The 25,557-nt window shown below is 43.0% G+C and overlaps 2 protein-coding genes across 2 annotated transcripts; one reads left to right on the top strand and one right to left on the bottom strand.

Moving 5' to 3' along the window:
• Nucleotides 1-913: 913 nt before the first annotated feature.
• LOC138418334 (zinc finger protein 256-like) lies at nucleotides 914-25,020 on the bottom strand. Its single transcript, XM_069549537.1, has 5 exons — nucleotides 23,805-25,020; nucleotides 22,626-22,854; nucleotides 20,836-20,986; nucleotides 11,506-11,632; nucleotides 914-6,923 (listed from the first exon to the last, which is right to left on the bottom strand). The coding sequence occupies exons 3-5, from the start codon at nucleotides 20,875-20,877 to the stop codon at nucleotides 5,113-5,115; spliced, it is 1,980 nt and encodes a 659-aa protein (XP_069405638.1). The 5' UTR covers nucleotides 20,878-20,986; nucleotides 22,626-22,854; nucleotides 23,805-25,020; the 3' UTR covers nucleotides 914-5,112.
• LOC138418337 (large ribosomal subunit protein P1-like) lies at nucleotides 22,603-22,931 on the top strand. The gene is made up of 2 exons (XM_069549539.1): nucleotides 22,603-22,654; nucleotides 22,723-22,931. Exons 1-2 carry the CDS (start codon nucleotides 22,603-22,605, stop codon nucleotides 22,929-22,931), a joined length of 261 nt encoding a protein of 86 aa, XP_069405640.1.
• Nucleotides 25,021-25,557: the final 537 nt, after the last annotated feature.

Here is a 25,557-nt window from a genome sequence, read left to right as displayed (position 1 = left end):
ACAAACACACATACACACAAAGAAACTTTCAGCTCCTTCTCTGACCACATTCCAAATTAGTGGTGATTGGGAAACACTATAAAGTAAGACTACATTTGTTGTATTATTGAATACCTGGGTTTAAGTAATGGAGGTCATGTTTATAATGCAGACTTATCTTAAATATGTGTGGGATGTGGTCATGACATTGTGCGTAACTCAGACAATTTGAAGAAAAATAAGGAAATATCCTACCTGTATTAAAAACAAAGATTCCATGTGGCAAATATTACTCATTTAAGAAAGAGTAAAATTCCACGTGTCTTTGCTGTTTCAGTGTCTTATTTGTCAATGAATTGGGAAACTGTCATAATGCATATGAAAAAATAGCAAATAAGCAGTGAAACAGCACAGAAACAAATACACAGGTGGCAAAGACTTGCAAAGTGCTCAAAACCACAAATCATTAAAAAATGCAATTAAAACCACACTGAGATAGCACTCTGTATGTGTGCATGCTCAGTTACTCAGTCACGTCCAACTCTTTGTGACCACTGGACTGCAGCCCACCAATCTCATTGTCCAAGGGATTCTCTACGCAAGAATACTGGCATGGGTTGCCATTTCCTCCTCCAGGGGATCCTCCCAACCCAGGGATCAAATTCGTGTCTCCTGAATTGCAGGTGAATTACCACTAGGCCACTGGGGAAGCCTCGAGATAGCACTATTCAGTTTTTAAAGAGGGCTGCTATAAATCATATCAAGCATTAGCAGGGATGTAGAAGAAGCGGAACTCTCTAACATACTGCTAGTTAATATGCAAAAAAAAAAAAAAGGGTACAATCATTTTAGATCTATCCTGTAACTCAGACATCCCAGTTTAAGTTACTGACACAAGACCAAAGAAACACACATCCATGTAAACTAACACAAATGTTTGTAACAGGTTTACTTCCAATAGTCACAACCTAGAAATAACCTAAAGAACCATAAAGAGATGGATAAGTAAATCAACAGTGGCATATCTAAAGGTAAGACTATCACTCAGAAAAAAAAAAAAGAGATACCCATATCTCAAAGTAATTACAAAACAAAGAAAACCAGAGGGGAAAAAACAGCTTAGTCCCATCATAAAAGAAAATGCAAAGGTTATCTATTATATAAATGGTTACCTGGAGAGGTGGGAAAGCAAGAAGCCATGATAAAAAGACACGAGGTAAACACACTATGACATATTTGGTCATTATCAAGAGTAGGATGATGTTTTCAGAGGTCTGTACATGTCAAAATTTGTAAAACTGTATATTTTACTTATAAGCTGTTGATTACAGGTAAATTTTATCTTTATAAAGCTTTAAAAACTGGCACAAGGGGGGGGGGGACAACCCATGTCCCACTCTTTATGGAAAATAGGCTAAGAAACACTGTACTGACTCCTTATGCCCTCTGGAAGGTCAGTCTTGTCTCAGTAGCAGCAAATACAGTGAGGAACAAACATTTCTATCCATCAGGAGGAGTGCCGCACAGGCCGAGAACCACATCCTCGGAATATGAAGCTTCTTCCCTTTTTTCCTCCCTGCATGGTAAGGGCCTTGAGGGGAACATCACTGACAGGCTATAGCGATCCTCAAAGCCTAATTTCCCTGACAACATCCTCAGCTACACAACATAGGCATGCCCACAAGTCCTGAGATTTGCAGCAGAGTCACAGAAACATTGCTGGCTACACTTTGTTTTATTTTGGTCACACTTTGAGATTTATGGGATTTTAGTTCCCCAACCAGGGATTGAACCAGGGCCCTTGGCAGTGAAATCGTAAGTCCTAACCACTGGACCACCAGGGAATTCCCTCTAGCTACATTTTTAGAAGAGGTACATTTCATCTAATTGGCTGCAGTCTTCTACACTATATACTAGAGTTTCCATACTTACTATGGTTCCCCATACAACTGTTCTGTATCTCTCAGGGTCCTCTTACAACCAATGACAACCAGTGGATTGTGGCCATCAAGGAATGTGGATCTTTGTAGACCTGGGGAAGACATTCTGACAACAGTGGTGGAAATCTCTGTGATCGTAACTCCAAGAGAAAAAAATGATATGGTTCTCCACTCCCCTTCCTTAAGAGTCATCTGAGACTCATAAAATATATAGCATACAGGCTTCAAATGAAGAGAAAGTCCTTCAGTCTTTCCTAGGAGGCTCTGAGCAGTAATGCAAATTTGGTCAAAATCACCAAGTTATTTTCTGCCATGCTGCTGCTCCTCCTCAGGTACAGCATGTAAGATCTATAAAAAATTTTCCCCTCCTTCCTGCCTGTAGATTAGAAATCTGTACTAGTTTACAAACTACCCTACACAGGAACAGAACTGTCAAGATTAATGAAGACTTCAAGGGTAAGGCCTCTGTTACTGTTCAAAGCAATGTGTAGCAGAGCTCTGGAGTCCATGACTTGCAAGCTGGACACACTCATCACAAGTATCACATGACACCAACATGTCCCTTAAAACTGTTGTCTTTGTTGGAGCACTACCAGCACAGTCAAATTATGTTCTATGGATAAACATTGGGTTAGGTTTATGCCCAACACCATCAAAGAGGAGGAAAGAACTCCCTAGGGCTCAGGTAACTCCTGATTTGGCCAATACATGGGGGCACAGAGTTAAATTTCCCTGAGCACACTATGTGGACCTGCTAGGTGGTGGCTGTGAAATGGCCTTGACCACAGAGATGGCTTAAACTGAAGAAAGTAGGGAAAACCACTAGACCATTCAGGTATGACCTAAATCAAATCCCTTATGATTATACAATGGAAGTGAGAAATAGATTTAAGGGACTAGATCTGATAGACAGAGTGCCTGATCAACTATGGATGGAGGTTCATGACACTGTACAGGAGACAGGGATCAAGACCATCCCCATGGAAAAGAAATGCAAAAAAGCAAAATGGCTGTCTGGGGAGGCCCTACAAATAGCTGTGGAAAGAAGAGAGGCGAAAAGCAAAGGAGAAAAGGAAAGATATAAGCATCTGAATGCACAGTTCCAAAGAACAGCAAGGAGAGACAAGAAAGCCTTCCTCAGTGATCAATGCAAAACAATAGAGGAAAACAACAGAATGGGAAAGACTAGCCATCTCTTCAAGAAAATTAGAGATACCAAGGGAACATTTCATGCAAAGATGGGCTCGATAAAGGACAGAAATGGTCTGGACCTAACAGAAGCAGAAGATATTAAGAACAGGTGCAAGAATACACAGAAGAACTGTACAAAAAAGATCTTCATGACCCAGATAATCGAGATGGTGTGATCACTCATCTAGAGCCAGACATCCTGGAATGTGAAGTCAAGTGGGCCTTAGAAAGCATCACTACGAACAAAGCTAGTGGAGGTGATGGGATTCCAGTGGAGCTATTTCAAATCCTGAAAGATGATGCTGTGAAAGTGCTGCACTCAATATGCCAGCAAATTTGGAAAACTCAGCAGCGGCCACAGGACTGGAAAAGGTCAGTTTTCATTCCAATCCCAAAGAAAGGCAATGCCAAAGAATGCTCAAACTACTGCACAACTGCACTCATCTCACATGCTAGTAAAGTAATGCTCAAAATTCTCCAAGCTAGGCTTCAGCAATACATGAACTGTGAACTTCCAGATGTTCAAGCTGGTTTTAGAAAAGGCAGAGCAACCAGAGATCAAATTGCCAACATTGCCGGATCATGGAAAAAGGAAGAGAATTCCAGAAAAACATCTATTTCTGCTTTATTGACTATGCCAAAGCCTTTGACTGTGTGGTTCACAATAAACTGTGGAAAATTCTGAGAGAGATGGGAATACCAGACCACCAGGTCTCTCAAGAGACCTGCCTCTTGAGAAACCTATATGCAGGTCAGGAAGCAACAGTGAGAACTGGACATGGAACAACACACTGGTTCCAAATAGGAAAAGGAGTACAGTCAAGGCTGTATATCATCACCCTACTTATTTAACTTATATGCAGGGTACATCATGAGAAACACTGGGCTAGAAGAAGCACAAGCTGGAATCAAGATCGCCAGGAGAAATATCAATAACCTCAGATATGCAGATGACACTACCCTTATGGCAGAAAGTGAAGAGGAACTAAAAAGCTTCTTGATGACAGTGAAAGAGGAGAGTGAAAAAGTTGGCTTAAAGCTCAACATTCAGAAAACGAAGATGATGGCATCTGGTCCCATCACTTCATGGGAAATAGATGGGGAAACAGTGGAAACAGTGTCAGACTTTATTTTTTGGGGCTCCAGAATCACTGCAGATAATGATTGCAGCCATGAAATTAAAAGACTTTTACTCCTTGGAAGGAAAGTTATGACCAACCTAGATAGCATATTCAAAAGCAGAGACATTACTTTGCTGACTAAGGTCCATCTAGTCAAGGCTATGGTTTTTCCAGTAGTCATGTATGGCTGTGAGAGTTGGACTGTGAAGAAGGCTGAGCGCCGAAGAATTGATGCGCTTGAACTGTGGTGTTGGAGAAGACTCTTGGGAGTCCCTTGGACTGCAAGGAGATCCAACAGTCCATTCTAAAGAAGATCAGTCCTGGGTGTTCTTTGGAAGGAATGATGCTAAAGCTGAAACTCCAGTACTTTGGCCACCTCATGTGAAGAGTTGACTCACTGGAAAAAGACTCTGATGCTGGGAGGGATTGGGGGCAGGAGGAGAAGGGGACGACAGAGGATAAGATGGCTGGATGGCATCACCGACTCGACAGACATGAGTTTGAGTGAACTCTGGGAGTTGGTGATGGACAGGGGGGCCTGGTATGCTGCAATTCATGGGGCTGCAAAGAGTCGGACATGACTGAGCGACTGAACTGAACAAAGATGGCAGTGACGCAAATGTGGGATGAACCCTGGATAGGTTGGAGAGTGCAACATAATCACACATGCTTCACACATAACCAGGGATTCTCCCACTGTTTATGCGTAGATGGATGAAAGTCAATTAAGACAGATGGCTCCTCACAAAGTTTCCTCCAGTGCCCTTAAACTGAATGCTGAAACCACATTTGCTGCATATCTGTGCCATGCCTTTGTGTGAACTCTGATGTGAAAGGGGTTAGATTTTTCCTACAAAAGATTTTCCACATTCAGTGCACTCTTAAGGCCTTTCTCCAATGTGACCTTTCTGATGACAACGCAGTTTGGACGTGGTAATAAAAGATTTCCCACATTCACTGCACACGTAAGGCCTTTCTCCAGTGTGAACTCTCTGATGATAATGGAGAGTGGAACTACAAGTAAAAGATTTACCACATTCACTGCACTCATAAGGCCTTTCTCCTGTGTGAATTCTCTGGTGTATTATGAGGTTATTTCTTTGGATAAAGGATTTCCCACATTCACTACACTCATAAGGTCTTTCTCCAGAATGAACTCTTTGATGATAATGGAGGTCAGACCTTGAGATAAAAGATTTCCCACATTCACTGCACTCATAGGGTCTTTCTCCAGTGTGAGCTCTCTGATGATAACGAAGGCTGGAGCTGAAGGTAAAAGATTTCCCACATTCATTGCACACATAAGGCCTTTCTCCTGTGTGAATTCTCTGGTGTAAGATGAGGTTATTTCTTCGATTAAAGGACTTCCCACATTCACTGCACTCAAAAGGCCTTTCTCCGGTGTGGACTCTCCAGTGCTGAATGAGTGTCCACCTATTGTTAAAAGACTTCCCACATTCAGTGCACTTAAAAGGCTTTTCACCAGTGTGAGCCTTCTGGTGTTGATTCAATTGGGATCCATACTTAAACAATTTCCCACACTCAGTACACTCATAAGGCCTTTCTCCTGTGTGAACTCTCTGATGTTGAATGAGAACCCACCTATTGTTAAAAGATTTTCCACATTCACTACATTCATAAGGCCTTTCTCCAGTGTGAACTCTTTGATGATAATGGAGGTTAGAGCTAGTGGTAAAAGTCTTCCCACATTGACTGCATGCATAAGGTCGTTCTCCTGTGTGAGATCTCTGATGATATCTGAGGGCAGGCCTAGAGACAAAAGATTTCTCACAGTCACTACACTCATAAGGCCTTTCTCCTGTGTGAGATCTCTGATGGTAAGTGAGGGCTGAGCTAGAGGTAAAAGATTTCGAACATTCACCACACACATAACTGTTTTCTCCACTGTGCCATGTGTGGGGAGAAATGAGGACAGATTTGTGACTTAAGAATTTCCCACATTTGCTGCAATTGTATTGCATTGCCCCAGTCTGAATACTTTGATGTTGACACAGAGTTGAGCTTTGCCTGAAGGATTTTCCAGATTCACCACACACATGAATCCATTCTCCAGCGTGGGCTCTCTGGTGTACAACAAATGAGGATTTGTACCTGAATGCTTTCCCACATTCACTGCACACGAAACAAGGTCTTCCAGTGTGGACACCCTGGTCGTGAACAAGTGTATGTGGGGGACTAAGGGCTTTCTTGCATTCTTTCCATGTGTGATGAGTTTTCCTGCCATGTGAGGTTGACCTGCACTGGGTGACTGTGTTTGGCTTCTTCACAGCCTGTTGCTGCAGGTGAACCATGATGGTCAGGAAGTCCTTTTCAAAATCCCTGCAGGTAAATGGCTTCTGTGACACATGGAAGCTGCAGCTCTTCACAAACGAGGCCTTGTCCACACTGCTTCTGAGGGTTTTCTCTCCCATGTGCTGCTCCGGGTACTGCTGAAAGTTTGCACTAAAACAGAATTGTTTCACACATGCTGCACACCTCACCAGTTTCTGGATGTGTTGTGTTTCATGGTGCACAGCCAAGCGGAAAATGTTTCTCAAGACTGGACCACAAATTTCACAAGGGTTCATCTTTTGAGTAGACAAAGCTGCCTTTGGAGTCCTAGCCTGTGACACTCCTAGAGAAGTGATCTGTTGAGAAGGTGCCTCTGGATTCTCTGTTCCACAGCAGCAACCTGAATAGAAAGAAATGCAGGTCAAGTACATATTGACTATAGGGAAGGGTCAAGCTCATCACAAATCTGCATCTGCATCAACAACAAAACAGCCAGAAAACAATAAACAGTGGCTACGATTTCCCTGGAGATCCAGTGGTTAAAACTTCACCTTCCAATACAGGGAGTGTGGGTTCAATCCCTGGTTGGGGAGCTGATATCCCATATACCTCTGTCAAAAAACCAAAACAGAAAACAGAAACAATACTGTAACAAATTCAATAAACACTTTAAAATAGTCCCCATCAAAATCTTAAAACAAAAACAGCAATCAAATTAGACCGAATCTTATGTTGTCAAAAAGAGACTCACACGTCAGTGCTAAGGACACACAGAGATCAAAATGAAGGCAACATAAAGACATTCCATGCAAATGGAAAACTGGAAGTCAGCATAAGTACTGTATAGCTTCAGACAAAACAAATATTAAGTGAAAAACTGCCACAAAAGACAAAGAAGTTCATGATATGATGATAAAACAGTTAATCAAGGAACTATAACAATAGTTAGTGTATATGCATTGAACATTGTAGCATGAAAATGTATGCATCAAATGTTAACCAATCTGAAAGCAGATTTCATAGAACTTTCCTGGTGGTCTGGTGGTTAAGAATTTACCTTGCCATGCAGGGGACAGGGGTTCAATCCCTAGTAAGGTAATTAAGATCTCACATGTTGCAGAGCTACTAAGCTGGCATGCTACAATTTCTGAGCCCATGAGTTCCAGAGCCAGCTCACCACAATGGAGGGCCTGTGTGCTGTAAACACTGAAGCCCATGCACCAGAACTAGGCAGTCCATGTACCTCAACAAAAGATTCCAAATGATGAAACAAAGATCCTGTGTATTGCAACTAAGACCTGACACAGTCAAATAAATAAATAAAATTAGGAAAAAAAACAAGAAGAGCTAGAGACTTCAATATTTTCCTTTAACAATAGGTAGATCAACCAGACAGAAATTCAGTCAGAAAACTTTGCACTTGAACATATACTTTAGACCAAATGGACATATACAAAATATAACGTCCAACTGCAGCAGAATACATTCTCCTCAATTGCATACAGAACACTGCCCAGAGCAGATCATATGCTATGGGTTATAAAACCAGGTCTAACAAATTTAAGGAGATTGAAATAATATAAAGTATCTTTGCTGACCAAAATGGATTGAAGCAAAAAATCAGTAACAAGGAGGAAACTGGGAAAATTCACAAATATGTGGAAATTAAACAACACAATCATGGGAAAATAATGCATCTCAGAAGAAACCAAAAAATACCTTACCAGTTCAAAGAGGGAAACTTAGAGCAATAAATGCTTACTGTAGGCATATATAGGAAAATAAAAATCTTGGCTTCACAGGTGACTTCTACCAAACATTCAAAAAAGATAAAATACCTACCCTTTTCAAACTCTTTCAAAATACTGGAGAAAGGAATGCTTCCTAGCTCATTTTACAGTGGCAACATCACCAGATACCAAAACCAGATGAAGACAACACAGAAAATTATAGGATAGCATCTCTGATAAACACAGATGCAAAAATCCTGAACAAAATATTAACTCTGAATTAAGTGGGTAAAGAACGAACATACCTGAACATAATAAAAGTCATAGAAGGCAAATCCTTCAGCTGACATCAAGCTCAATGGTGAAATGTCAAAAGCTATGCCTCTAAAATCAGGAACCAGAAAAAGATGTCCACTATCTCCACTCTTATTCGGTGTAATATTGAAAGTCCTAGCAAAGAGCAGTCAGGCAAGGGAAAAAAAGGAAAAAAAACGCATCCAAAATGGAAAAGGCAGAAGTAAAACTTTCACTATTTGCAGATATCATGGTTTTACACAAAGAAAACTCAAAGGACTCCACCAATAATCTATTAGAAATAACCAACAAAGTTGCAGGGTAAAAAATCAACATACAAAAAACAGTTCAATTTCTACACTTGAACAGTGAGCTAGCAAAAAAATGAAAACAATCCCAACAAAAAGGATAAAATACCTAGGAATATTTAACCAAGAAGGATGAAGACCTATACATGAAAAACTCTAAGACATTGTTGAAAGATTGAAAAAGATACAAATGGAAAGCAATTACATGCTCACTGACTGGATGAATTAACATTATCAAATTTAAATTAAAAAAAAAAACTTGGAAAAAATAAATAAATAAAATGTCCATACTACCTAAAGCAATCTACAGATTGAATGCAATCTCAATCGAAATCCCAAGGACATTTTTCACAGAAATAGAACAAGAAATCAGAGAATTTATATATAAAACCACAAAACTTAGCAAATAGCCAAAGGATTATTATAAAATAAACAAAAAAACTCAAGAAAACAAAACTAGGGGAATTCCCTAGAGATCTGATGGTTAGGACTCAGCTCTTTCACTGCAATGACCCAGGTTCAATCCCTGGTCAAGGAACTAAGCTGACCTGCTTGCTGCAACTAGAGAAAGTCCAAATGCAGCAATGAAGACAGCACAGCCAAAAATAAACGAATCTTTAAAAAAATTAAAAAAGACATGACCCCCCCCCTCCAAGGGTGGTCCAGTGGTCAAGAATCCAACTGCCAATGCATGGGACACAAGTTTGATCCCTGGTGCAGAAAGATGCCATATGCTGAAGGATAACTGAGCCCATGCGCCCCAACTAGTGAAGCCCACTTGCCCTAGAGCCTGTGCTCCACAACAGAAGATGCTGCAATAAGAAGCCTATGCATCTTTGAATCAGTTCTAATGAGGTGGATGAAAGTGGAGCCTATTATACAGTGAAGTAAGTCAGAAAGAAAAACACCAATGCAGTATATTAACACATATATATGGAATTTAGAAAGATGGTAAAGATGACCCTATATGCGAGACAGCAAAAGAGGCACAGATGTAAAGAACAGACTGTTGGACGCTATGGGAGAAGGCAAGGGTGGGATGATTTGAGAGACTAGCATTGAAACATGTATATTATATGTGAAACAGATCGCCAGTCCAGGTTCGATGCATGAGACAGTGTACTCAGGGCTGTGCACTGGGATGACTCTGAGGGATGGGAGGGGAGGGAGGTGGGAGGGGGTTCAGGATGGGGAACACATGTACACCCATGGCTGATTCATGTCAATGTATGGCAAAACCCACTACAATATTGTAAAGTAATTGGCCTCCAATTAAAAAAAAATGCCCATGCACCACAACTAGAGTAGCCCCCACTGATCTCAACTAGAGAAACCTCACACACAGCAACAAAAACTCAGTGCAGCCAAAAGTAAGTTTTTTTTTAAAATGAGGGGTAACATGCTAGCAAGGATACACAGAAAAGGGAACCATTGCACATGGTTGCAAAGAATGTAAATTAATGTAGTCATGGAAAATACCACAAATATTCATCAAAATATTGAAAGTAGAACTACCATATGATCAAACACACCAACTTCTGGGTATATATCCCAAGGAACAAAACCAGTTTCTTCATGAAACAGGTGCATGTGCATGTTCACTGCAGCATTATTCAAAAGAGCCAAGATACAGAAACATTTCAAAGTGTTCATTACCGGATGAAGTGATAAAATACGGTACACACACACACGCACCAACTTTCCCATGATTATGTGTGCAGGAATATTCAGACAAGAAAAAGGAAAAATTGCCACTTGCAACAATCATGAGCCTAGAGGACATTATGCTAAATGAAATAAGCCACAGAGAGAAGAACAAATAGTTTATTAAATATAGAATCTTTAAAAAAGTCAAACTTAGAGAAGCATAAAGTAGAATGCCAAATATTGAGAGCTATAAAAATGGGGAGATGGTCAAAAACACTTTGTTATGAGTAAGTTCTAAGAACCAAACGTCCAGAATAGTGACTATAGTCATTAATATTGTATTGTACACTTGAAATTTGCTAACAAATCCTAAGTATTCTCACACACACGAAAGAAAAATAAGTTATGTCTGGTGATAGGTGTGTTAATAAATTTCATGGTGATAATTGTTTCATAATATATATATGTATCAAATCATTACATTATATATATTAAGTACATAAAATTTTATCAGTTATACCTCAATAAAGTTGGGACGACAGGATGAAATGGAAACAAGAGGTCTAAACATCATAAAAAGAACTATATAGGAGAGAGATCCAGAGTAACCAATGCTCATGTAAGTAGTCCCCATGACAAGGGCTGCAATTCCATAAACAGGCAGAAACAGAATTGTCAGCTAAAGGAGGGGCCACAGAAACTGCATGGATCTGGACACACTGACCCATTCAGGGAAAGGGCGAGCAAGCTGCACCCAAAGGCCTTACTGCAAGAAGGTACGAACCACAAACCCTTCCCTGTGACTATTCAGTGTAACAGGTATTAGGGATGTAGGGGAGAAAAAAGGGCAGTGCAAACGGCCCAGCCCTATTAACCACAACTACCCAGGACACTGGGGAAGCAAGCAGTGCCTACACCATGTGAGGACAGAGCACCTTCTGGGGCGTGAGGCAGGATACAGACAGAGGCCAGCCCAGGTCAGTAGGGAGGCTGAAGGTCTTACCCAGTGAGGATATAAGTGCATAGTTCTCCAGCATCACATCCAGATACAGGCGTCTCTGAGCCTCATCAAGGAGCCTCCATTCCTCCCAGGAGAAGTACACAGCAACATCTGGAAAGGTCACACTACCCTGTGGTGAAGGGGACAAATGAAACCTTGAACATTCTCTAGGAATCCACAACACATCTCTCCAAACACCTATGCCATTCCCATCTTCCACTGGTGCCAGTGATGCCTTCTCTCTCTTCACCACCTGCTTTACTCACTGTGTTCAGCCCTCGGCAGGAACTGGGCGGGGGGCGGGGGGCGGTACTACAAGGCTTCTCCAGAATTTTGTGCACACAGGTGCCATCTAAACTCTGGGTTTGGCCTGCAATGTCCTGTCCCCCCAACCAAGCAATTCCCCTAGAGTCTCCCAAATTATGGGAATCCAGACACAGCCAAAGATAAGAACATGCTTCACTTGTAAATACTCAACATTAGGAACCTGAGGCCACCAGTTCACACTCCCTCTCAATGGGCATATCATTCTGTAGGCAGCACTTCTCTCACAGTTTCAGACTCTACAGTTGCACCTCCACAGCACTGCCATCTCCCTGCACCACACCATAGAATTCTTCCTGAACATACATGCACACTGGTGCTTGGCATCCAGAGAATGCTTGAGAAATTAAAGAAGATTCACTACAACCCCAGTCCTCTGATGGATCTGACACCAGGCTAAGCCACACATGCTGCTTAGAAGATCTTGCCACAGGCTGCCAGTCCTTCCTTCAATATTCCCCGCCCGAAAACCACACAGGATTTTCACATTCCCATAACTCTCTTCAACTTCTTTATTGCCAGCTTTGCCCTTTCAACAACCACAACGCGCTTCTCTCCACTCAATCTTTGTAAAAAAAATCCAGCCCTAAAAATTTCTCCTCCAGTCATAGTGACTCACAAATGACATCTGCTCCAGACCTTATCCACTAACAAGACTAAAACATCCCAGACCCTGTCAAAGTTCACTGCAACATTCTGGAGAAGTCATATAGTACTAAATGAGAAGCAGCCCCAGCCTTACTGCCTTCTTGTCTCAATTACTCCTGGGTCTCCTCAGCCATATCTCAGACTCCATTCATCCCACTGAAGCCTTGGCTGCCTGCCAAGTTGACCTCTCTTACACGGGTCCCACTGCCACTTCTCTACTTCACTTGGGTTTGCAATGCCCTACAAACCCTGAGCAAAAGTACTACTCCTCAGCACACCCTAGTCTTTCTGACCTACTAATATCATGGCCACTGTAACCTGCACTCCCCTCCTAAATGTGATCCACAGCCCCACACAATGCTCATCACTTTTGAAAATTTCCATTCCTGAACACGTTCCCCAGTTTTCCAGACCTGCCCAGTCAACTGCCCATGTTGCCTACACTCAGTCTTCTCTGAGACGTTTCAGACTCTTCAGAGAGCCAAACAAACTCATAATATTTCCAAGGAAAATTAACCTGCTGCTAAGGTCCCCATCCAGTTGATGGGTCTTCCACCCCTTTGTCTACTAGGGCCAAAACCCAAGGGTCAGCCCTTACAATTGCCCTTCTCTTGTCATCAACAACACCCATAATTTTATTTGTCCCTTTGTATGAGAGCAGGGTAAGAAAAACCCTCAGCAGGCAGCCATGGCTATGCCTCATTACTCTGTAACTAAACAATAAGTCTTGCTCAGCCACTGGTCAGTGCCTCCAAGGACCCTCCCCACAAGCAACCAAATGTCAATGAGTGACCTTTAGGGAAGTGATTCAGCCAAGGGTCAGTGGTGTGGTGATCATGAGGTGGAGAGTGAGCTAGGACAGATTCAGGCCTTCTTCTGGAGGCCCTCCAGGGCAACCAGGCTTGGACCAGAGGGTCACCTGGAGAGTCCAAGAAACAGGCTGGGGATTACGTCCTGCAGGGCTTCAGCACCCTCATAAAGCCCTCTACTAGCTGTGGCCCAGGCCGTGAGGCAGTAGTGAACCTCTCTCCCATTCTTGTCTCTGCGATGTAACAGCAGTGGCCGTCTGCATGGTTTGCAGTCTGTGAGAACTGGTTCCCCACTTTGGACAGCCTGAGGAGCCTGAGTTGGATTATAAAGAAAGCTGAGCACTGAGGAGTTGATGCTTTTGTACTGTGGTGCTGGGAGAAGATTCTTGAGAGGCCCTTAGATAGCAAGAAGATCAAACCAGTCAATCCTAAAGGAAATCAGTCCTGAATATTCATTGGAAGGACTGATGCTGAAGCTGAAACTCCAGTACTTTGGCCACCTGATGTGAAGAACTGACTCATTGGAAAAGACCGTGAACACAGGAAGGGAAGGGGACAACAGAGGATGAGATGGCATCACCGACTCAAAGGACATGAATCTGAGTAAGCTCTGGGAGTTGGTGATGGACAAAGAAGCCTGGCATGCTGCGATCCATGGGGTCGCAAAGAGTCAGATACGACTGAGTAACTGAACTGAACTGAGACTGAGGGCCAGCTGGGTTGGGTGCGTGGCTCCCTCAGGGATGACAGCTGGGCAAGTCTGGGGCCCCGGCCTTGAAGGAGCTGCCAACTGCAATCTGCTCCTCTTAGGTAGGGCTGGGACATTGGAGGGTGAAAGTTGTGCCTTGGGACTTTGCCCTTTCTTGTCAGAACAGAGAATAACATTCATCTGGTACAGACTTACAGGAACATCCTTACCTGACCATGAACTGATCCCAAGAACAAAGATCTGACACGAGACATCTACAACTAACCACGCCCACACCTCACCTTTTGCTTTTAAAGGGCCTTACTGAAAGTTTTCAGCAACTTTGGGGCTCTTAGGGCATGAGCCACCCATCTTGTACAAATCTGTAACAAACTTCTGTTCCAAACTCTGTTTTAATATTGACGGGTCTGACTGTGTGTGGGGCACAGTTCAGTTCAGTTCAGTCACTCAGTCGTGTCTGACTCTTTGCGACCCCATGAATCGCAGCACGCCAGGCCTGCCTATCCATCGCCGTCTCCCGGAGTTCACTCAGACTCACGTCCATCGAGTCCGTGATGCCATCCAGCCCATCTCATCCTCTGTCGTCCCCTTCTCCTCCTGCCCCCAATCCCTCCCAGCATCAGAGTCTTTGCCAATGAGTCAACTCTTGGCATGAGGTGGCCAAAGTACTGGAGCTTCAGCTTTAGCATCATTCCTTCCAAAGAAATCCCAGGGTTGATCTCCTTCAGAATGGACTGGTTGGATCTCCGTGTGGGGCACAAGGACTTGCGATTTCAGTAACACCTCAAAAAATTGATCCAGAATTCAACCACTTTTCACACATCCAAGGTAGTCACTCCGGTCCATCAATACACACCTAGGCTATTACAATTAATACCTCTGTGCTGCCTGTCTCCTTCCTCCGTCTCCTACTTTTTTTCTTGGCAGTCAGAGGGAGCCTATTTTGGTATGCATGCAATCACTTCCCGCTTGCTATTCAAACCCTCTATTACCTATGAGATAAATGGTCTTTTCTTTTTTTCTGGCCGCACGGTGGGACTCGTGAGATCTTAGTTCCCCAACCAGGGGTTGAACCGGAGCCCTCAGCCAAGAGAGGCAGAATCCTAACCACTGGGCTGCCAGGAAATTTCCATAAATGGCCAACCTTTCTCGCAGCAACACTGCAACCTTGACTGGCCCAGCTGCAACTAGAATTGCTAGACCTTAGTCCCTGGTCAGTACCACCGCCAAATCTCTGCGCCTGCAGGTTCCTCCGCCCGTCACCCTCTCCCAGGCGCATTCCCAGTCTGTCAGACATAGAGCCCCACCCAAGCGGCCTCACCCGCCTGGATCCCGGGGACCGGGCTGCGGGCACGTGAGCAGGCGCCCGCCGCCCCCTCGACGCTCGGGGCTTCCGTGTCCGGCGGGGTGAGGGCGGGGAAGGCCCAGGGGGCCCAGCGTTTACCTGAGCCGGGTCCCTCAGTGCCGCCGCCATCGGACTCTGCGGGCGGAGCGGGGCCGGGGGCAGCGGAGTACCCCGCCCGGCGGGCCCCTCCGGGTCTTGGCGCGGCGCACCCTGGCCGGCGTCACCGAGCCTCACACCCGCCTCTCTGCAGCGGGTACCTTCTCAGGCTCATCCCCCTTCCCAGCGAGTAACCGAAGCGCTTGAATTATGAAAAACCCCTAGCACTTTCAAAATGACGCTCAGAGCGTCGCGGCCGGAAGTCCCGCCCAGACATTATTGCCTCACAGGAAAATGCGGCTGCTCTTTGTCTTAATTGGCTGATCGTCAGCAGCCACCCATCGCACAGCCGCCTGGGTAATGTATTTTCCCACGGATACAGGGGCCAAGGTCCAGTTTTGAGTTATCCCTGGCGTCCAGGAGAAACGGCGAAGCTACACTGTGAGATTTGCTAAAATAACAACCTAAGTCCAGAGACTGAGGTGGGGCGTTCCTTCTTAAAGAGAATGCACTCAGATGTTTGAGGATTACTGTCTGTAACTGATCACCCAAGTGTTTGGAGACATTTTCTTTCAAATTCTTCGAAGCTCAGCGTGTTCCTAGAGTCTAAGAGCACCTTTCCAGATGCTATCAAATTCATCAATCCAAATGCATCCTGGAACTACCCAGGCGGTCCAGTGATTAAGATTCCTCCCTTCCAAGGCAGGAGGCATGGTTCAATCCCTGATGAGGGAACTAAGATCCCACAAGCATCCCAGCACGGCCAAACAAACAAAAAAACCCAAATGACCTATGCAGAGTCACTTAGACACAGAATGGAGACACTGAAAACTGAAGCTAATAAACAATAGTGCACTGTTCATCTGTGTTTGGTATAGACAAATACACAAAAGTGTAGATAAGGAAAAGGATGCTGCGCCACCTTGAGGAAGGAATACAAAGACAGGTCTCTGACAATGATTCCCAAGACAACAGAAACCCTGCCTTTATAGTTGCTGGGAGAAATATCAATAACCTCAGATACGCAGATGACACCACCCTTATGGCAGAAAGCGAAGAACTAAAGAGCCTCTTGATGAAAGAGGAGAGTGGAAAAGTTGGCTTAAAGCTCAACATTCAGAAAACTAAGAACATGGCATCTGGTCCCATCACTTCATGGCAAATAGATGGGGAAACAGTGGAAACAGAGGCAGACTTTATTTGGGGGAGTGGCCTCCAAAATCACTGCAGATGATGACTGCAGCTATGAAATTAAAAGACGCTTACTTCTTGGAAGAAAAGTTATGACCAACCTAGACAGCATATTAAAAAGCAGAGACATTATTTTGCCAACAAAGGTCCGTCTAGTCAAGGCTATGGTTTTTCCAGTAGTCATGTATGAATGTGAGAGTTGGACTGTGAAGAAGGCTGAGCGCTGAAGAATTGATGCTTTTGAACTGTGGTGTTGGAGAAGATTCTTGAGAGTCCCTTGGACTGCAAGGTGATCCAACCAGTCCATCCTAAACGAGATCAGTCCTGAATATTCACTGGAAGGACTGATGTTGAAGCTGAAGCGCCAATACTTTGGCCCCCTGACGTGAACAGCTGACTCATTTGAAAAGACCCTGATGCTGGGAAAGACTGAAGGCAGGAGGAGAAGGAGACGACAGAAGATGAGATGGTTGGATGGCAACACTGACTCAATGGACATGAGTTTGGGTAAACTCCTGCAGTTGGTGATGGACAGGGAAGCCTGGTGTGCTGCAGTTCATGGGGTCACAAAGAGTCAGACACAACTGAGGGACTGAACTGAACTGACTCTGTCCAATTCACTGAGCAATACTTTCATCTGTTTAATATATATTACTTCATATCCTCACATATATTCAATTCCTTTCTGAATCTGGTGTCAATCTCAAAAAGAGAAGAACAAAACAAATGCCATTTTGACATGTGACAATGGCTGCAGTGTTTTGCGATATTCCAGCACTATTTGCTATTTCATGGTTGGTCTTGTTTCATCTACCCCACGCATCTTAGTATATTATTTCACCTGTAAAGGGAATGACAGAGGATGAGATGGCTGGATGGCATCACCGACTCGATGGACATGGGTTTGGGTGAACTCCGGGAGCTGGTGATGGACAGGGAGGCCTGGCGTGCTGCGGTTCATGGGGTCACAAAGAATCAGACACGACTGAGTGACTGAATTGAATCCCAGACAGCATGTATTTTAATGTATAAACTCTTCAGATTGTTTTTAAAATGTAAGGGTTTGGGGGACTTCCCTGGTGGAGCAGTGGTTAAGAATCTACCTACCAATACAGGAGACACAGGTTCGATCCCTGGTCTGGGAAGATTCCATGTGCCCCAGCGCAGCTAAACTTGTGTGCCACAACTACTGAGCTCACATTCTGCAACTACTGCATAATGTCTTTGTACCTCAAGATCTAAGTTGTTGTTGTTTAGTCAGAAAGTTGTGTCCGACTCTTTTGATACCTCATGGAATGTAGCCCACCAAGGTCCTCTGTCCATGGGATTTCCCAGGCAAGAATAGTGGAATGGGTTGCTATTTCCTTCTCCAGGGGCTCTTCCCAGCCCACGTCTCTTGCATCCCATTAGGATCCTTTCCCACCAAGCCACCAGGGAAGCCCAAGATGTAAAGTTCTGTTGTTGTTGCTGTTTAGTCACTAAGCCAGGTTCCTCTGTCCGTGGGATTTTTTCTGGCAAGAAAACAGAAATAATGACAGAGGCCATTCATCATAAGCACAAACTAGGTGTAAAACATCTGATGAACTGTGGTCCATTTTGTTTCTCTGGGAAGAAAGCATTGTCCTTACACTCCTTACATTGCTCGGGACAAGGAGAAACAGCAACACCACCACTCCAGTGAATTTTACCTAAAGTCTCTAGGAAAATTCTCTGAAGATTTTTTTTTAATGTTTGCAATGATTATTTTTTGGTGATTTACTAAATGTAGAGTGTTGGGAAGAATACTCCAGAGAGAGAAAGGTACATATGAAGGACAAGTGTGTGAAGGGGTGTGTGCATTCAGGAAGCTGACATAAAGGGTGGCAAGAGAATGAAGGGTACTTCATATCAAGATGCTGAACTGAGCAGATACAGTTATTTGTGGAAATGTTAACAAGTTAGCTGACCCATAGACCCAGTGGAGTATATTCATAAATTCCAAATCTTTAGATACTAAATTTTAGTCTTCTATAAACTACAATAATGTGGTAATACTTTTCCATGGTAGAAAATGTAGTTTCTGTTTTAAAATTAAAATTATGAAGTGTTATTTGTGCAAAAAGTCATCCTGGTATGGCTACTGTAGAAGCCATATATTTCAAAAATATAATTTACAAATATCTATATACCTAAATCAAATGCTTAAAGACACTTCAAATTATGCAAAAGCTGTAACCTATAACTGGAAAACATTAAAAATTATATTTTTTAAACTTTTCTTTGAGAAAACAACTTTGAGCAAGATTGTGTTTACTAATGTGAAGTGCTGACTCCATCCAAACCATTAGAAGCCTAATGTTTCTTTCCTTTATTAGCTTAGTATAATTTCTTACATTTTCTAGTATCCTTTAAAAAAACTTTATAAAAGGGGGGGTTGTATTATTTTTAACCTTTTAAGTCTGCAAGATTCATTAATCTTCAAATCCATTGCAGGAAAGGTCTAAGAGATTCTTCAACCAATGTTGCTTTTCTTGTCTCAGTCAGAAGGTGCCTGGACTGTGTCCACCCAGAAGAGAAATGAATGTTCTAATAAGCTTTCTTTTCCAACCTGGGATTTAGGAAGTCTTTGACAATACCAGAGGTTTGAACACAACCATGCTGAATGTACATGGAGGTTTTCCTCCATGTGGAAATTGCCAATTCAGGGGACACTGAGTGGCATTTCCCTGGTGGTCCAGTGGTTAAGACTGTGCTTCCACTGCAGGGGGCACAGGTTTGATCCCTGGTCAGGGAACTACGATCTGGCAAGCCACATGGTTCAGCAGACAGACACACACACAAAGGACACCAAGCTACTTCCACCTAAATCCTGCCCCTTTAAGTAACACAAAAGGCACAGGATTTAGGTGGTTTCACCAGTGAGAAAGCTCTAACTTATTCATAAATTGTCTATAGCTAAGTCCCCCAGATGTTCAAGCTGGTTTTAGAAAAGGCAGAGGAACCATAGATCAAATAGCCAACATCCGCTGGATCATCAAAAAAGCAAAAGAGTTCCAGAAAAAACATCTATTTCTGTTTTATTGACTATGCCAAAGCCTTTGACTGTGTGTATCACAATACACTGTGGAAAATTCTGAAAGAGATGGGAATACCAGACCACCTGACCTGCCTCTTGAGAAACTTATATGCAGGTCAGGAAGCAACAGTTAGAACTGGACATGGAACAACAGACTGGGTCCAAATAGGAAAAGGAGTATGTCAAGGCTGTATATTGTCACCCTGCTTATTTAAATTATATACAGAGTACATCATGAGAAACACTGGGCTGGAAGAAGCACAAGCTGGAATCAAGATTGTCGGGAAAAATATCAATAACCTCAGATATGCAGATGACATCACCCTTATGGCAGAAAGTGAAGAGGAACTAAAAAGCCTCTTGATGAAAGTGAAAGAGGAGAGTGAAAAAGTTGGCTTAAAGCTCAACATTCAGAGAACGAAGATCATGGCATCCAGTCCCATCACTTCATGGGAAATAGATGGGGAAACAATGGAATCAGTGTCCGACTTTATTTTTGGGGGCTCCAAAATCACTGCAGATGGTGACTGCAGCCATGGAATTAAAAGACGCTTACTCCTTGGAAGGAAAGTTATGACCAACCTAGAGAGCATATTCAAAAGCAGAGCCACTACTTTGCCAACAAAGGTCTGTCTAGTCAAGGCTATGGTTTTTCCTGTGGTCATGTATGGCTGTGAGAGTTGGACTGTGAAGAAGGCTGAGTGCCAAAGAATTGATGCTTTTGAACTGTGGTGTTGGAGAAGACTCCTGAGACTCCCGTGGACAGCAGAGATCCAACCAGTCCATTTTAAAGGAGATCAGTCCTAGGTGTTCTTCAGAAGGAATGATGCTAAAGCTGAAACTCCAGTACTTTGGCTACCTCATGCGAAGAGCTGACTCATTGGAAAAGAGACTGATGCTGGGAGGGATTGGGGGCAGGAGGAGAAGGGGATGACAGAGGATGAGATGGCTGGATGGCGTCACTGACTCGATGGACGTGAGTTTGAGTGAACTCCGGGAGTTGGTGATGGACAGGGAGGCCTGGTGTGCTGCAATTCATGGGGTTGCAAAGAGTCTGACACTGAACTTACCTGAACTGAAGTCGGATTGAGCGACTGAACTGAACTGAACTGAACTGAAGTCCCCCTAAGTGGATCCTACAGTATTGTTTACTCACAAGCAAAAGAAAATTCTGATTAACCAGTGGACCACTTTCCATACATGGTGTGATGAGGCTTCCAAATGCAACTTAGACCAACAATGCCTCCTTTAAAGATGTTAGTTAAGGGTATCTTCTTAGATCCATTTGTTGCTAAAATGTCAATAACCTAAAATGGAAAATGAAATACAACAAACTAAATGCTGTATAAAATGAATACTTGTATAATCACATAGTCAAAAACTATTTCAAATCAATTTATAACATAGAATTTTGACTACATTTACTTAGACTTGTGGAAATAAATATGGCCAACCAAATAAGAACACTCAAAGCCTATTTATTCAGAGCTACAAATCATGGCTTGAAAATGTTGAGTTTCTAGATTTAAGAATTAATCAAGAAACAAGGTCAGGGAACTATATTGAATACTCTGTGTGATAAATCATAATGGAAAAGAATATTTAAAAAAAAGAATGTATATATGCATATAACTGAGTCACTGTGCTATACAGCATAGATTGGCACATAGTATAATAAAAAATTTTTAAGTGATCAAGAATATTAATGATTAAACTTTAAAAGTATATGCTGTACATGGCTACTGCATTATGTACAGTAAACAAAGTGTTTATGAAATACTCCCACATTAAAAAAACAATTAGTTTTATACCAGAGAGGTCACATCACTGAAAAATAAATAAAATTCCAACATAAGTTTTTGCTGTTTCACTATCTTTTGTTAGGGAAAAAACAGAAACTTCAAAAAACAATTTAATATTTAATATTTTTTTGGTTGCAGCTTGTAGCAGAGACTGAACCTGAGCCCTCAGCAGTGAAAGTGCCAAGCCCTAACTACTGAACTGCTAGGAAATCTTCCCCCCCAAATTCCACAGGAATGCAGGGTTTACATTGCATTCAGTGGGGACAGCACATTCTCACTATCTTCATTTTCCTGCACAGCAACACATCTGAAGTGAAATCACATAGATACTACAAAACCACTGATAATTTTTTCATGTCACAACAGCTTCCCTATAGAAGATACATAGTTCCGGATGCCATGACAATTTCTGCACTGGCTCATCCTTCACAGGTAGTAGCTGGAATATTGTGGAGACCCCTTCAATACAGACACATTTCCACACACTTGTGGTAGCCTTTCCCCCTCCCTACAAATCCAGTGTTCCTGTAACAGATGACTCCCCCTGCCTATACGACTGTATAATCTAACCTATGCCGCCACTATCTGGAATTCTAGACGTGTGGATACATGGCCCCACTGCAGGACCTAGGGAACAGACTTCTCTTACTAAGTGGACACAATCCATGATCCCCGTGAAGAGGAAAATTTTCTTGACTTAGGAAGCAGCAAATGTATCACAACTGCCCATCTAAAGACTAACATCTGAACCAACAAAATACCAATGCATCCAGGCTACAAATAAGAACCACAAATCCCTGCAGTCTTTCCCTGGAGGCCCTGGGCAGCAGTGATAACTAGGACAAAGCTAGAGAGAGGTGCTTTCACAGCACCCCCTGAGGGAGAGTGTGCAGTTCCACAAAAAACCTTTCAACCCTGATTGCTGCTAGAACCCAGCTGTTTTCAAGTCACCGCAGGGAATAAAATCCCAAGATTGAAGAGGAGGGTCTTGCTTTCTCCTCCTCTGCTGTTGAGGTGCTTGGGTCTTCCGAGGAAGCTAAGGCCATTTTGGGATGAGGCCCTCACTTCATCTGGTGACTAGCACCACACCTGGCAGCCTCCACCTAGCATTTGCCCTCACCATGGCCTCAATCTCAGAGCTCACCTGCATCTCCTCTGCCCTCATTCTGCATGGTCACGGAGGATAAAGTCAGTGCCGTCATTAAAAGCAGCCAGTGTAAATGTTGAGCCGTTCTGGCCAGGCTTGTTTGCAAAGGCGTTGGCCAATGTCAACGTCGGGAGCCTCATCTGCAATGTGGGGGCCGGTGGACCTGCCCCGGAAGCTGGTGCTGCGCCAGCAGGAGGTCTTGCCGCATCCATCACTGCTGCCCCAGCTGAGAAGGAAGGAGAAGCAAAGAAAGAAGAATCTGGAGAATCTGATGATGACATGGGCTTTGGTCTTTTTGACTAAACCTCTTTAGTAACATATTCAATAAAAAGCTGAGCTGTTAAAAAAACAAAAAAACAAAAAAAAAAAAACAGTAAGGTCTTCATTTTTCACACAAACCAGTATAATGGGACGCAGACTATTCCTGGGCTTGAGGCATGAAGGGGAGGAAAATCCCATCACAGGAGTCACAACAGACACTGAGAAAAGTAGGCTCAGTTTGCAAGTCACCAGCAGAGTAGTCTAAGACAAAAACTGGTCAACTCAGAGATGTAACCCATCAAAGGAATTAGAAAGGAAGGAGAGCTCAGATTTACTACAAAGGCTCCCATAAATGGGACAACATCAAAATGTTCTTCCGTGGACTCAGGGTGGTTCAAAAGTGTACATCATGAACACCTGCCACACAACAGTGGTGAAATGGCTTTTGCTATGGAATTGGCAATGACATGAATCTGGTAAGGGCTCTGAGCAGCTTAAGAAATGCACTGAAGCTCCCATAAACCTGGAATATTAGTGGTTTATTGCATGTATGAGGTCAACAGAGGCAGACAACACCCTCGTAAGGGATCTCCCCAGTGCTACACTGACCAACAATTCATCCCTGCACAGCACTTTTTTCTGAACTTTGTGGTATTCAATGACATAAAAGTGAAGCCTGTGAACTCCCCAGTATGTAATGAGGCTAGAGTTTTGGCTAAAAAAAAATTTCCCACATTAGTCACATCCACAAGGCTATTATCCAGTGTGAACATTACAGTATTCTATGAGACTAGAGTTGTAGGTAAAGGAATTCAAACATTTCCTACAATATAAGTCTTTCTGCAGTATGAACACGCCTGTGTTTAATGAACCTGAAGCTTTTTGCAAAATATTTCTGACATTCATGGCACTTACATGGCTTTGATCCAATGTGAGTTCTCTGATTTTGAAAAACAGCTTGGGCTAACCAGCTTCTCAAATTTCCTTTACTTGTAAGATTTTTTTTTTTTTCCAGTGAACTCTCTGATGTCGAAGGAGTGAAGAACTTTGGGAAAATGCTTTCCCACATTTGCTGCACTCATAAGGCCTTTCTCCAGTGTGAATTCTCCTGCGTTTAATGAAGGTGGAATTATCAGCAAAGGATTTCCCATAGTCAGTGCACTTACAAAGGCCTTGAACCAGTGTGAAGTCTCTCATGCTGATGAAGAACAGAACACTGATTAAAAGTTTTTCCACATTCACTGCACTCATAAGGTCTTTCTCCAATGTGGATTCTCTGGTGTTGAAGGAGCGTAGAGTTTTGACCAAATGATTTCCCGCATTCATTGCATTTATATGGCCTTTCCCCGGTGTGAACTCTCTGGTGTATCATGAGATAGGACTACTTGCTAAAGAATTTCTTACATCCCCCACACTCATATGGCCTTTCTCTAGTGTGAACTCTTTGGAGGTCAATGAGATGGGACTTGTTGTTAAACAATTTCCCACACTTATAAGGTCTTTCTCTAGTGTGAATTCTCCAATGTTGTATAGGGTTGGGCTTTTGCCTAAATGATTTTCCACACTCTCCACATTCATAAGGCCTTTCTCCAGCGTGAACTCTCCAATGTCAAAGGAGTGAAGAACTTTGGGAAAACGTTTTCCAACATTTACTGCAATCATAAGGCCTTTCTCCAGTGTGAATTCTCCTGTGTTTGATGAAGGTGGAATTATCGGCAAAGGATTTCCCACAATCAGTGCACTTATAAGGCCTTGAACCAGTGTGAAGTCTCTGATGCTGATGAAGGGCAGAACATTGATAAGAAGTTTTCCCGCATTCACTGCACTCATAAGGTCTTTCTCCAGTGTGAATTTTCTGATGTTGAAAGAGCACAAAGTTTCAGCTAAATGACTTCCCACATTCACTGCATTTATATGGCCTTTCCCTGGTGTGAACTCTCTGGTGTACAGTGAGGTGTGACTTCTTGCTAACTTCTCCCCAGTTAGGATAAGTTTTTCCCCTCTGAAAGGCTGTCTCACACTCAGTTCTGTTTGACCTCTTCCAGGTGTTAGTAGCCCATTGCTGGAGAAATTGAGACCTGATCAAGAAGTCCTTCTCAACCACCCTGAAGACTAATGACTTTCCTGACACATGGAATTTGCAGTTCTTCACAAATGAAGTTCTATCCACATCTCTTCTGAAGAGTTTCTCCCCGATGCATTGCTTCTGATGCTGATCAAGGTTTGTGCTGACATGCAACTGTTTCCTAGACCTATGTAATTTCAGCTTTGAATGTATTGCTTGACATTCATCCAAGTACAGAAAGTCTCTCAATATTTGGACACATAATTCACAGAGGTGGGCCGTTTTGGAGGATAGATCTGCCTTGGGAGTCCTGATCTGTGACATTCTTTGAAAAGAAACATTTTGCTCAAAAGAAGTCTTCTTGTTCTCCACTTCATGGCAGCAACCTAAAAGCAAGAAATGTTGGTGAAGCACATGTTGACTTTAGTGGGGCAGGGGGGAGCCCACACACCAGTGTGTGTCTGACAAACTCATGAATGAGTCCATGTGATTATTTACAAGAACAGGGATTTGGCTTCTTGATGACATTATCATGAGCAATACCGGGCTATAAAGGCCACAGGATGGGGGAAGACCACATGAGAAAAAAGATAACCATGTGAT

The sequence above is a fragment of the Ovis canadensis genome, chromosome 14 (assembly GCF_042477335.2).
Source record: "Ovis canadensis isolate MfBH-ARS-UI-01 breed Bighorn chromosome 14, ARS-UI_OviCan_v2, whole genome shotgun sequence".
NCBI lineage: Eukaryota > Metazoa > Chordata > Mammalia > Artiodactyla > Bovidae > Ovis > Ovis canadensis.
Note: the sequence above shows the minus strand (reverse complement) of the source record. Positions and strands in the feature narration are given on the sequence as shown.

Bases quoted from the DNA above. Each gene is read 5' to 3' on its own strand.
- LOC138418334 (XM_069549537.1), bottom strand. From the start codon at position 20,877: ATGGAAAGTGGTCCACTGGTTAATCAGAATTTTCTTTTGCTT. The intron at 11,633-20,835 runs GTGAGTAAACAA...CCTTCACCACAG, and splicing joins ATCAGAATTTTCTTTTGCTT to GGTAGTGTGACCTTTCCAGA. The intron at 6,924-11,505 runs GTAAGACCTTCA...CTTTCTATTCAG, and splicing joins TGCACTTATATCCTCACTGG to GTTGCTGCTGTGGAACAGAG.
- LOC138418337 (XM_069549539.1), top strand. From the start codon at position 22,603: ATGGCCTCAATCTCAGAGCTCACCTGCATCTCCTCTGCCCTCATTCTG. The intron at 22,655-22,722 runs GTCACGGAGGAT...CGTTCTGGCCAG, and splicing joins CTCTGCCCTCATTCTGCATG to GCTTGTTTGCAAAGGCGTTG.